General features: G+C 34.8%; 2 protein-coding genes across 3 annotated transcripts; one reads left to right on the forward strand and one right to left on the reverse strand.

The window, feature by feature from the left end:
• Positions 1-2,888: 2,888 nt before the first annotated feature.
• Positions 2,889-6,118, forward strand: FLA17 (FASCICLIN-like arabinogalactan protein 17 precursor). Its single transcript, XM_022911184.2, has 2 exons — positions 2,889-4,508; positions 5,681-6,118. The coding sequence occupies exons 1-2, from the start codon at positions 3,191-3,193 to the stop codon at positions 5,752-5,754; spliced, it is 1,392 nt and encodes a 463-aa protein (XP_022766919.2). The 5' UTR covers positions 2,889-3,190; the 3' UTR covers positions 5,755-6,118.
• A 2,839-nt stretch (positions 6,119-8,957) lies between these two features.
• Positions 8,958-13,158, reverse strand: LOC111311632 (protein WVD2-like 4). Of its 2 annotated transcripts, none has more exons than XM_022911188.2 (9): positions 12,868-13,158; positions 12,164-12,409; positions 11,653-12,039; positions 11,507-11,559; positions 11,149-11,217; positions 10,972-11,038; positions 10,812-10,883; positions 10,552-10,659; positions 8,958-9,626 (listed from the first exon to the last, which is right to left on the reverse strand). In XM_022911188.2, the coding sequence occupies exons 2-9, from the start codon at positions 12,383-12,385 to the stop codon at positions 9,168-9,170; spliced, it is 1,437 nt and encodes a 478-aa protein (XP_022766923.2). In that variant the 5' UTR covers positions 12,386-12,409; positions 12,868-13,158; the 3' UTR covers positions 8,958-9,167. The 2 variants fall into 2 exon arrangements, with proteins under 2 accessions (XP_022766923.2, XP_022766921.2); XM_022911186.2 differs by having other exon boundaries at positions 10,972-11,056.

Here is a 13,158-nt window from a genome sequence, read left to right on the forward strand (position 1 = left end):
TATTTGGGTCAACAGTCAATGGGTTCATATTAAGGATGTAAATGATATATTAGTACTCACAAATTATTCGGGTTCAATTCGAAAAAAATTTGGATTCGATTCGATTATTATCGAATTAAACTCGAGCTCGAGTAGTTTAACTTATCGATCAAGCCGAATTCGAGTATTTTTATATTCAGCTCGAGTAGCTCGCGAGCCTAATCAAACTTTTATATTTAAATATATTTTTATTATTTTAATTAATAAAATATTTCAAGCCTGAGTTCGAACATAACTAATCGAATTTTTATCGAGTATACGAATCAAACTTATTTTTACATATTAATCGAGCTTAATCGAACGAGCTTGAGTAGTTCGAATTCGATCACGAATCGAGCTCGAACTTGAAAAATAAAACTTGATAGAGTTCAAATCGAATATCGAATCACAAATTGTGAGTCGAACTCGAACTTTTCACTGTATCGACTCGATTTGACTCGATTATACTTGTAATTCATATTGCTAACAATAATTTAAAAAAAAACAAAGAAGAAAAAATTTTCTCAGAAGATATTTTTAGAGTGCAGTAAAATTCTTGGACAGCACACAAAATTCGATTTCTCACGTGGGTTGGAGAAATAAATCTATTTTAGACCATCAACTAACAAAGATGCTCAAATCTCATCTTTTAAATGTGAGCATCTATTTTTTGGAATTTTCTTGTTTAAAAAAAAAAAAAACAATTTTGGGGTTCTTAATATTTTGATTTATGACATTGTTTTTATATCATAATGGACCGCCATTCATGAATGGACCTATCTTTTGTGCTTAAAAATATATATATCTGACCTCTAAAATTAACTAGGAAAAATATATGTACCCAAATTGGTTGGTTCGGCATTATTTGAGAATTAAGGATCTTCGGCAACTTCTAGCGAAAGGAGCTTAGCTTTTTGAAGTTTCATTAGGTTGTCTTTGTTTTATTGTTTTAATTTTTTAAATGCCTAAGCTATTATCAAATGCATAAAAATTTCTAATTTAAACATCTTTTAAATCAAGAATATTTGCTTTTAAATAAAGTGAAAGTAACATCTCAACTCAAAGGCTACGCTGATGAAACTTGACTTCGAATGAAACAATCCAATAAAATTATTTTATCAACTTGAAGAAAAAAAAATTAGGTTTTACTAATTTTTACATCATATTGTTATCATAATTCTTATGATAAATTAAATTTAAAATTTTTCTAAAATAATGGAATTAGGTTAAACATTTACATAAATGTCAAAATTCAATCTTTGTCAATTGTAAGTAAAAAAAAAAAAAATTGTGATTACATTTTACCTAATCAATTTCACCAAATTAAAATCTAGTTAATATTTTACTTAATCCAACAAAAATAAGAACATTTTATCCTTTTACCCAAGTTAAAAAAAAAAAAGAAAAATATAAACCCTTTTTGGGGGTAGAATTGAAAAGGGAAAGTAATTAAGCTGAAAAGGGCAAGTGAAAGCGACAAGCAATCTAACGGTGGGCAAGGGGTCACGCGCTGACGGCAGCGGGAAGACTTTGATTGTCTGCCCAAATAGCCAGTGTTACGCGCGAGTTTTAAGACTTCGTTTTGTTTTTGACTTGGCGTAAAAACAAAGGATATTTTTCCTTTTTTTTTTTTTGCTTCATTTTCGTACACCGACAGCTTGCCTTTGGCTTAGCTTGAAGCCAACATGTGAAATGTTGTCTGTTGCATTATTTTAGCCTCGGCTTCTGTACGAACCGTTCTCCTAGACATGCCCCTTGTTTTGCCCATTACTACTATATGAAAAATCTGTTGAATCTTGCAATGCACAAGCAAAATAACTCACTTAATTTTAGGAGTGCGAAAACAAATTAAAAATTAATTTTAAATTACAGTATTTAATTTGAATTGATTTATTTTATTTAATTTGAATTAAATTTAAATATTAAATACATATAAAATTAACATCAAATTTTAAATTAAAAGAAAAAAATTTTAAAAAATCGAATCAAATTATATATATATTTTAAATTTTTATAAAATAAAAAAATAATTTTATATTAAAATCTACTTAAATATATTAACATTTTATATTAAAATAATATATAAAAATTTAAAAATTAAAAACTTATAAATAAAATTAAATCAATAAAATTTAATTTAATTCTATTTAAATTTAAATTAATTATAAAATTTCGTAATATTATATAATATTTTAAAAAATAAATTAAATTCAACCAAATTCAAATCATTATTACTTCAATTTAATCTCATAAGATTGAATTTTCAGTTTGAAATCGTCAGCTTCAACTGTTTCAAGTGTCTAAAAGCAAAACTTGCGAGGTGAAAGTACAATGTTTCTCAAATTTTGAGAGGAAAGTTCTAATCTCTCACCTGTCAACATTTTTATGGATAATTTATCCTTAAGATTCTTTAATTATTTGTATACCCCAAAGTTCACTGCAAAAAGTTTCAAAGAATTATTTGAATCAATTTAATATGGTAATTAGGTACTATACTTTAATAATCCCTATATTATATATCAAATATTCCACTCTCAACAAGGCTTTGGATGCTTTCTTACCCATGGCGGGCCATAGCCACAAATATAAAACTATATATTATATAGCAAGGAATCTGGTTAGTCCAAAAGCTAACAAAAGTTTCCAAAAGCACAGCATTGTTTTATCTAATCAAACACTAAGAAGATGGCATCCAGGTGAACCAATTGAACTTAACCCAAAGAAGGCCTGGCTGGCTCAAGTGTCAAGTTAGAAGCCGAGCAAAGCAAACTCCTGACAAGTGACAGAAAAGGTCGACCACCTCCCTCGTGTGGTCCCCCATCCAGGCTGTCTCAACCTCTTAAAGTTCTCTCTCACCACCTTACAATCGCAAAGAAACCTCACCAAAACAAATCCCCCAAGGCCCAAACCTTTTTCTTCTTCATCACTTCCATTGGATTAATATTAACAGTACATATTTCTACTTCATCCTGCTGCATTATTTTCCAAGTCTTTCTCTTTGTATCTGCCTTTGGGGTTCTGTCCCACTTCTCTGACTCTTCCCCAAGCATTAATCACCAAACTCTCCTTCTCTTTCACTTCACTCCCTCTCCCTCAAAATCCCAAACCCAAATTCTCACAATCTTCAAAAATCTCATCTTGGGTTTTTGTCAAGACTGTTTCTTGGAGCACCATGGATTCTTCCATCTATGGTGTCTCTTCCTCCAAGATCTTCCTTTTCTTCTTCTTCTCCTTTGTTTCGTTTGTCATTGCTGCATTGCCTCAAAACCACCCATCTGGGAAATTCCTTGTTTCATCAGCTTCCGGTCAGATCAACTCAAACTCGGTCCTTGTTGCTCTCCTTGATTCACATTACACTGAGTTAGCCGAACTCGTTGAGAAAGCTTTACTTCTCCAGACTCTTGAAGAAGCGGTTGGCAAACACAATATTACCATTTTTGCCCCTCGTAATGAAGCCTTGGAGCGGCAACTAGACCCGGAATTCAAACGGTTCTTACTTGAACCCGGAAACCTTAAGTCCCTCCAAACCCTTCTCATGTTTCACATTATTCCCAAACGAGTCGGATCCCACCAATGGCCCGATCCTAAAACCGGAACAGTCAAACACAGCACCCTGTGTAACGACCATCTACACTTAACTTCCACATCCACCGGCGAGAAAACTGTAGACTCAGCCCAGTTGATTCGACCCGACGATGTAATACGACCCGACGGAGTGATCCACGGGATCCAGCAGCTCCTCATTCCTCGTTCCGTCATAGAAGACTTCAACAAGAGACGTAATCTGCGGTCAATCTCCGCCGTATTACCAGAGGGTGCGCCAGAAGTGGATCCTCGCACCCACAGGTTGAAGAAGCCAGTGCCGGTGCCAGTTGGAGCACCACCGGTGCTCCCAATCTACGACGCGATGGCTCCAGGTCCTTCCCTGGCACCGGCGCCGGCTCCGGGACCTGGCGGACCTCACCATCATTTTGATGGTGAGAGTCAAGTCAAGGATTTTATCCAAACTTTATTACATTACGGTGGGTATAACGAAATGGCTGATATTCTAGTTAACTTGACTTCTTTAGCAACGGAAATGGGGAGGCTTGTTTCCGAAGGATATGTTATAACGGTCTTGGCTCCGAATGATGAGGCCATGGCGAAGCTTACAACTGATCAGTTAAGTGAGCCAGGTGCGCCCGAACAAATTATCTATTACCATATTATCCCTGAGTATCAGACTGAGGAAAGTATGTACAATGCGGTTAGGAGGTTCGGGAAAGTGAGATACGATACGCTGCGTTTACCGCATAAGGTCGTGGCTCAGGAGGCTGATGGTTCGGTGAAGTTTGGTCATGGTGAGGGTTCGGCTTATTTGTTTGATCCGGATATTTACACGGACGGGAGGATTTCGGTTCAGGGAATTGATGATGTTTTGTTCCCGGAAGAAGAGAGTGAGACTGTTAAGAAACCAGCTGCTGTTAAGGTTGCTTCCAAGCCAAGGAGAGGTATGTTCTTTTCTTCTAGTTTCATTGACTCTTTCAACTTTTTTTGGTTAATTAGTTAGGTTATCCATTTAATTGATTATTGTTGGGAAATAAATTGATAAATTATGCAGCTTTGAGCTTATGATTGGTTTGATTTTGATTAGAAATTAATGGAAAATTTTAAAGAAAATGAAAAGAAGGGGAAGTTAAGGAACTTGAAAGTGCGAATTCGATTAGTGGCATGGAATTGCTTCAGATTCAGGGAGTGACTTTGGATGATTGATGTTTTTGGTGGTGGGGCTGGCTGATGGGAATCATGGAAAACGCGTTTTTAATAGCGGTCTCTTTTTTGGCATGGACTTTATGCCTATGTACCGTATGGAAAGGAAAGCTGGGAGCTATCTTTGCTCAGCATTACAGAAAATGTGCCAATAACATTGTGCCATATTAAATAAGGAATGATTCGATGATGTGATTATTGACTGAATTGTTGGAATATGATACGAGTATATGGCAATATGGGGCATTGGCATTGTTCTTTGTCTGGGAAGTGCCACTCAATTCTTCATGCAGAGAGAGAGAGAGAGAGAGAGGTAAAGTGCAGAAAGTTCTGAGCAGCAATGCTTGGTTTCACTTTTGAGTAAGGATTGCCAAGACATGGAATTTAGGTCGGAAAGTGGGGAATGGGAACTTGGAAATGCTGTAGATTTCTTGGGGAAAAGTGAAAAGTCCAGATAATCATAAGTTTTGTACTACTCTAAGCTACAATATAATAGTCATTTGATACAAGTATAGAAGTGAGTAGATGGAAGGGTGGATGAAGGTTCTGTAACTAATAGGTCAGAATTATTTCTCAACTTCATTGCCCATGCCACCGACGAATCCATGTGAACAAAACTCCTAGAACATTAGAGCTAAAAATCCAGGACTGCCCAGCTGTTAGCCACATTCATCTACCCCACCACAACTTTATTGCCAACAATAGCTTACATATAATTAATTCCCATGCCTTATTATAATTTGTGAACGTATTTGCAATCAGCTGGCAAGATTTGTTGTGCAATTGTTCTCTACTTATTATTAGCTGTCCTTAATTTTATATAGGGGCTTCATGGTTGGTGCCAAGTTTTGTGTTGAATTATTCAATTTACGCCACTTAATCATGTGTTGGTGTTTCATATTTGATCATGCAGGGAAGTTGTTGGAAGTAGGATGTTGGATGCTTGGTACACTTGGACAGGATTTGCGATTTCGATCATGTCAATGAATGAATAATATAAAAGTTATAGTTTCAAGAAGAAAAAAGGAAAGGAAACGAAGCAAAACAACTGAAACAAAGGTGAACGATGCTTTCTCCGAGTAAAGATGCTTTTGCCATTTGCAGTTGTAGAGTTAGATTTTGTGTCATAATACACTGAAAGGGAAGCGCCCCTGGTGATGCTTGATATATCCTCAAAAAAAATCCCCATAGAAGAGAGAGTTTGGTGTTATTTTGTCATAAATATTGTAATTACATACCATTTTTATTATTTTTGTGTATGATTCACTGCCTTTTAATAATGCATAATGCATGAACAACCTTGGAAAAACCAATCTTTTCATCATATCAAGGGTTCTGTTCTTTTTTTTGACCTGTTTGTGCATTCTTTGCCTGTGAATCAAATTCAAAGCTTTGCCTCCTATTCTTCTTTTAATTACTTTCCCATGCCTGGTGGTAGTTGAATGGTTAAAAACAATAATAATGGCATTGAGGCGACATAGCTAGCTGGCTGGTCTTTCTCATTGGTTGGTATTCCTTTTGTCCTTATGCAATTAAAAGGAGCATCATATAATCACCAATTATTTTGATCAATGTAATTTCAAGGGAATCCTTTGGAACTTTAGGCAAATTTCATTTTTCAACTAGTCTTCCAGGTAGATTTCTAGCTTATTAGGCTTTCTCGTATGCCTTTTCCTGCACGGCAATGCGAAATTTTTGGCTTTGAATTAAGCTCTAATCTTGACATTTGACAATATTTTTAAGAGGGAAGGGGGGCTAGACATGGAGTTTTGCTACACCGACAGTCAATGCTACACAAATAATTTGCTTGAGATTAAGACAGCCTGTAGGCATGGACCCCAAACACCAGCTCACACCACGACCTAGACTGGTTGGAAGCATGCTGAGACAATGGCATATAAAGATGTTGTACCTTATTTTTCCTAATAAATAATGTAACAGCTGCCAATGGTAAGATAATCAATCTCATCTCAACAATATTCATATATATAAAAAGCAATTTTTTCTCGTCTCATCAATTTTATTCCAAAATAAAATCATCAGCTCTAACTGTTGAAGTGTCTCTTCGAGAATATAATAATTATATTCTAATTTTCATAACAATAAGGACTACATTACATATACAATATAATAGTAGATAAGTTAAACAAATACTAAAAACTAGTATAAGTTATGAAGGTAATGGACAAAACGGTAACAACCCAGATTTGTTGAGATCGAATTTTCAAGTTAACATCTCTTCTGTAACTTAAAAAGAATTATTGTTGCATTGGTAGGGATATATGAATAAATATATAGAGAGATCGGTAAGGATAGGGATTTTGATTCCATCCACTATGTTCTTTTAAAAAGTAAGATTACTTAGTATTGAAGTCTATTACAGTCCCCTTTTATCAAAGAATTAGAGTTAAGCACGTAGTATTAGTTAGTTGTCTTCGAGAATCTTCCAACAGTTAAAATTTAATATTTCAAGACAAAAATTTCGTGTTTGAGAATGTTAAAGACATATTTAAATAAAATCGTATTAAAAAAAATCTTAATTGATTAGAAGTTAATTTATTAATATTTTTATAAATAAATTATATATATTAAGATTTAAATTTCGTATCCGTTGATCCAAATTTTTAAATTAATTGCAAAGAATAATTATGTTAAATTCTAAATTCTATTGAAAAAATATCAAACTAGTATTCAAGATGAATCATTGAGGTTTCTTTTGTTTTTGCTTTTCAACACTTTGAGCTTGAGGTGGCGGCAAGAGGAGCCTGTTCAATCAGCAAATACCTTGGCTCGAGTACAAGAAACCCAATGTAAAGCAAAAGAAAAAGAGAGAAAAAAAAGGGTGCAGCTAATAATTCAGGTTACAATTAATCAAACAAAAGATAACAAGTGTGGCTGCTACCTTTAACCAAAGCTATGAAAAAAAAGTAAAGCTATAGAGTTTTTGTTACAGTTAAAAGGTTGAAAAGAAGTAAAGATTATTCAGAGTCGTCCAGCTGCCCCTAGTTGAGTTTCTTAAGGAATTGCATGAGGTTTCATGCACATGGTCAATTTGTATATTTATTTTACAAATTTCTTTTGTGGGGTGGGAGCAATTTCTATATGTTTTTCTATTTCTTAAATCCTGACAAAAAGTAGTAATAAATTGCCATAAACTTAGGATCATGACAACGTGCAGTTGTTGAATTCAAGCAAGATTGCAATGTGTTAGATTTTTTTTTTTTTCTAGCCTCTTCCATTATTAATTCAAAGGGAAGATTGATTTTAGATATTTTGAACCAAAGGATTTTACCAGTTGTTTGTCTCCAAAACAAATTGATAACAATTTATATTTTTATATATTCAAGAATTATTTATTTTTTATTTGAAGAAGGCAATTTGAATCTTAAATATTAAAATAACAATAATAATAATTTTTTAAAATATATTTTAAAATTAAAATTAAACGAAAAAACATTTTTTTGTTAATGTATTAAGATCTGGTTTAACATTATTAGCTCTTTTTCAAAGACGTTAAGGTATAAAATTGCAATTTGTCCTTTTTCCTGCTATTGGCAGGACTTACCATATGTACCAAAGGAAAAATTGTACATATACTTATGGTTATAGCTTTAGCTAATGGTTAAAAGTAGCATAAAAAACGAGAATAAAGACAGCAGCAGGGGATAGATTGACATCAAAGTTGCAGTTGGAAGGCATATATAAATCAAACTCCTATCAACAATTGATTCCCCATCAAGCATTCTCTTGATTTCTCATCTTCTCAGAAAGGTGAATACATCACAAACAATTAGACTGCTACTTACTATCTTTGTTAAAGGTTCTAATGTTGCCAGCCAGCTTGCTTGCTTTGCAAGTGAAAGAAAGAGTTTCACCATTTATTGTCCTGGTAATTCCTTGGAAGAGCTGGAATTGCAATGAAAGTTACACAATTTATCTTTATCTCGGACTCCAATTTGCGCATGACTAGTCCTGGAAGGGAAACATGAGGAAGATCATGAATTACCCAGAATATCATCAGCCATCTAAGCTATGTGAACAAGTACCAATGGCTAAACGAGGATGATATACTTCAAGGCAGTTACAAGTTGTATGTCAGGTCATAGTCATACTGCGCTTACCAGCAAAGACAGAGCAATGTTTATGTCCTCGACAGACACATTTTGCCTAATAATTCGAAAGAAAGAGAATCCCACCAAACACTTTCAATAGAATTTAATAAAGGAAACATGATTGCAATAACCTGTTGGTTCATATGTAACTTATAATGTGTATGGTAACCCTCCAAAAAGAATGTCATGATCAACTTACAAATACTATTCACAACAGCATGAAACTTGAAATACAAAAAAAAAAAAAAAAAATGAACCTATTAACACAAGGCCTGAGAATCATGTTCTTCAACCTCCGACTGTGACTTGACGGGGCATAATCTCAGGGCTGGCCAAACTTGGAATTGGACCACCATTTTGAGCAGGATTTATTTCGTCTGCCACAGTTACAGAATCCTCACATTGGGGAAGGTTGACAGGATGGTTCTGGTTTTCTTCAGGTTTCGGAACACAAGTATCCTGCACAGGGTTCTCCACCCTCCTTGCTTTTGGTTTTGCCTTTCCAGGCTTTTCTTCAGCTTTAGTGATCTCCTTAGATTGAAGCTTAGGTTGGGATTTCTTTAAAGCCTTCTTGGAAGCAACATTATCTTCATTACCATTGGTTTGAGTTCTTTTGGTTAAACCATTTTGTTCTTGGTTCAAAGATGGGCTAACACTAGAACCATCACCTTCTGAAGGGTTGTTTGTTGCAGCAACGCTGCTTTTGTGCCTTCCAAGCTTTGGGGATATTGCACGCGTAGTTGGTATCTATGACAATTATGGTAGTTATTAGATGATTGTAGTATAGATGAAAGGAAGATAGCACAATAAAGTAGGAGAGAAGCCAAAAATGCTGCAAGATAAATAGATTTGATCCATTTCTAAGAGTCTAAACTGTGTACATTTGCCTATTTGCATGTTTTGCATATTACTGGAAAGACTGCTCAGTTTGTCGGATAACTTGTTAATGCACCACATGAAAATGCATTAGATTTCTGGTCATCTATAAGATAGTTAAAAAAAAATAGTAGTCACAGGATGCTGGTTAAGTGGGGAATCTCATTTCTAGTCCTCTTTATTGCAAAATAAGTTGATATCTTTCCTTATTACATGACTACATTGTGTGTGTTAATGTGCTTCATTAAGAGATAAAGCTCTCAGGTTTGGTGAGAAAATGCATTATTTTTACCAATGTTTCAAGGTTAAAGTAGAAGGGTAAAATCTTAATCTGACTAAAAGTTTCTCTTGGTCAAGCAAAACTACTTAATAATGCCAGAGCATTAACTTTAATTGAAGACAGAACCTTAAAAAGCAAAGTTCACACCCTGCAAAATTTTAAGTATTTTCTTCACCTACAGCAATTTTTATCTTGACAGTTGACACCTGCCTTTTTCTCAATCTTCAAAAGAAAATCAATGAATGATAATTGAGAAGGCTGTAGTTCGCAATCCTTCATGGCACAATAGTAAAAACAATTCAATGTTAAAGGTATAGAACATCACAATTACCACCATCACACAACATAAAAATGATTAAGCGCTATGATAAGGTAATAGGCATATCCAAAATATTCAAAGGATGATGTCAGTTTAAAAGAGCATATATGACTATGGTGAAGAAATTAAAAAGTTTCTGACAAAAGAATTTATGCCATCATGAAATAGTAATTAATAAAGAAAAAAAAATCAATTACCTTCTTGAGTTCAACTTTTGGAGGAGGTTCCTTGTAGAAACCTGGCATTGGTGCAGCTTTAAAAGTCAAGGTCTTCCTTAATTGCTTAATTTCTGCCTCCTGGTTCTCCTGCATGACTCAACAAACCATAGAATTAATGAAATGCCAAGATAGAATGAATTGAAGCAGAAAAGTTGAAAAACATAATTACTTGATAGAGAAAAAAAAAAGAAAAATATGTTCATCAGGTAATAGTTATAGAGAACAGTCATTGCCAAGACCTTTGATTTCGCCTGCAAGTTATTCTTTTCAACTTCCTTTGCATGGATCTTCTCTTCTAGCTTAGAAAAAAACTGGTGCAAAAGTTCATGAAACAATTACTTATATACTTAACATAATTAAGGCTATTAACAGCATAATGGATTGATGTACATTTCCAACCTCTTTTCTCTTTTCAGCACGCTCCTCCAACCTGAAGGTGAATACTGGCCCACTACTTCTTCTAGTGCTACGAGAAGTGGCACAGCTAATGATTAAGACCAAAATTCTCAAGCATATCAATTAAAAGAGAGTAATTATAAAATGAGTTGCATAGCAAATGCAGTTAAAAGACAGTACGAAGTAGTGGAATGGGCATCATCATCCTCTTTGCTCAGCAGTGCAGCTGTAGGCTTTGAATCAGCTGATCTACAATCACACAAAGTTTGTTTACACTATAATTAAATCGGAAGAATTAAACTTATGAGTTATATTCAATTGTTTCCCCTCTGTTTATTTGAATTCCCCCAACCCCACCCTTTTTTTTTTTTTTAGCAGTGGAGTTGGGATGTTGGATGAAGGGGCAAAGGGATCTATTTTGCATACAAGTTTTATGCGAATTTAACATAAATATAAATGCATTACAGTAAATACACAACCAAAGTAGAAGAGCTTAAACAGTCTGCATATGGTTGATGATATGGTAACTAAGACTTACTCGGAGGATGAAGAGGACTTAGCAGCAACATTCCCAGGACCGGATTTTGCAGGCTGATAAGCAAAGACAAAGATAAAAGAAAGAGAGGCATGTAGAAAACCACAGAGAAAAAAGAAAAGAAAAAAAATGATATCACAAAACCATACCACAGCTTGCTTATTGCTAGGCAAAGATGCTAAAGTAGTCCTCCTGGCAGTAACTCCACCATTTATATTTGCCGGCTTTGAGTCCAGATTGATGGATCCACGCCTGTTGGGATGATTCAAACGGGACGACGAAGGAACTGATTCATTGGAAGAAGGGCCCTGAACTTTTGTGCCTTTTTCTTGGGCATGTTTGAGATCAGTTTTCTCCGGATATCCATCAATGCTCTTCACGAGACCATCCCCATGGACTCTTCTTGCAGGAAATGAAAGACTCTGGGACAGCACAGGCCTCTGATTACGAGAAATTGGAACAGCACTTCTCAGATTAGATTTGTCCTTTGTCACCTTACTGTTCTTTGCATTACCAACAGTCAGGTTACCAGGTTCCTACACGTAGAAACAGACAAATACACATAAAAAAAAGGAAACAAAAAAAGAAACATCTAAGCTGCAAGAAATTATGTAATTGATCAAAACAAAAAGAGTAGCTTGAATGCATGGTACGTGGTACCTTTAAGGGTTTTGAGATTTTACTTTTGGAGACATTTGCAGCGGCTTTACTTGCCTTGCCTTCAGATTTTGTTCCCTGCTTGGAAGCTTCCTTCAAATCTGAAGCCCCTTGACCATTAACATCAGCATTCTGTTCCTCTTTCTTTGCTTCTGTAGCAGATTCTCCTACATCTGTTTTTTCACTGACGATTCTCTCTTCAGTTAGCCCGCTTTCAGACTCCATTGTTCAGCAAAGGACGAATATTTCCTTCAAAATTACAAGTGATAACCATCAGCATCAAATTAAAATGTCAAAAAAATTAAAAGGCTTTAGCCAAAATCAATGACATTGCTAAATTAGATTATGAGACTAGAGAATTCAACCAAAATCTAGCTATAATGAGTGATCATTGTACTGAATCTATATGCCATACATGTTCCCTTCTCACATTCTCTCCTCAAAAACTGCAAATAAGGTTAAAATTTAACCAAAACCTGAAATGAGAATCACCCTTAGAGAGAAAAAGCGATTGAACAACAAGGATCTAACTGAAATTCTACAATTCACCCACAGAAAAACCCAATGGCCAAAAAAAAAAAGAAAAGAAAGGAAAACCCTCATGTCAAAAAATCAAACCTTCATGAATATAACCAGATAGAAATAACATAAACTCCAAAAAAAAAAAAAAAGAAACCAAGGCTTACTAATATTTGCAAAGCAATTACCTTGCTTACAAGAATTTAGACTGAAGAGAACCGAAATGCAAAGCTTGAAAAGCAAATGAAGAAAGCACTGAATTTGATTAAAAAAAAAAAAGAAAACCTTGAAAGTTCAAAAAAGAAGTGACAAAATCTGAAACTAAAAGTTATAGAGATCCAAACAGGGTTTTCGATTGAGAAGCTCAGTGACACTCTGCTTCATACAAAAGAGGTAGCTTTTGGAGTGTCCACAGAGAGAGAAAGAGAGAGAGAGAGAGAGGGAGAGAGGGAGAGAGCGTGTGTATAAGCGTCTAAAGT

This window comes from Durio zibethinus, chromosome 1 (genome assembly GCF_047325235.1).
Source record: "Durio zibethinus cultivar Kanyao isolate XHJ-2024 chromosome 1, ASM4732523v1, whole genome shotgun sequence".
Taxonomy (NCBI): Eukaryota; Viridiplantae; Streptophyta; class Magnoliopsida; order Malvales; family Malvaceae; genus Durio; species Durio zibethinus.

Bases quoted from the DNA above. Each gene is read 5' to 3' on its own strand.
- FLA17 (XM_022911184.2), top strand. From the start codon at position 3,191: ATGGATTCTTCCATCTATGGTGTCTCTTCCTCCAAGATCTTCCTTTTC. The intron at 4,509-5,680 runs GTATGTTCTTTT...TTGATCATGCAG, and splicing joins TGCTTCCAAGCCAAGGAGAG to GGAAGTTGTTGGAAGTAGGA.
- LOC111311632 (XM_022911186.2), bottom strand. From the start codon at position 12,385: ATGGAGTCTGAAAGCGGGCTAACTGAAGAGAGAATCGTCAGTGAAAAA. The intron at 11,560-11,652 runs GTATGGTTTTGT...TTTGCTTATCAG, and splicing joins CTAGCAATAAGCAAGCTGTG to CCTGCAAAATCCGGTCCTGG. The intron at 10,884-10,971 runs GTTGGAAATGTA...CTTTTGCACCAG, and splicing joins GTGCTGAAAAGAGAAAAGAG to TTTTTTTCTAAGCTAGAAGA.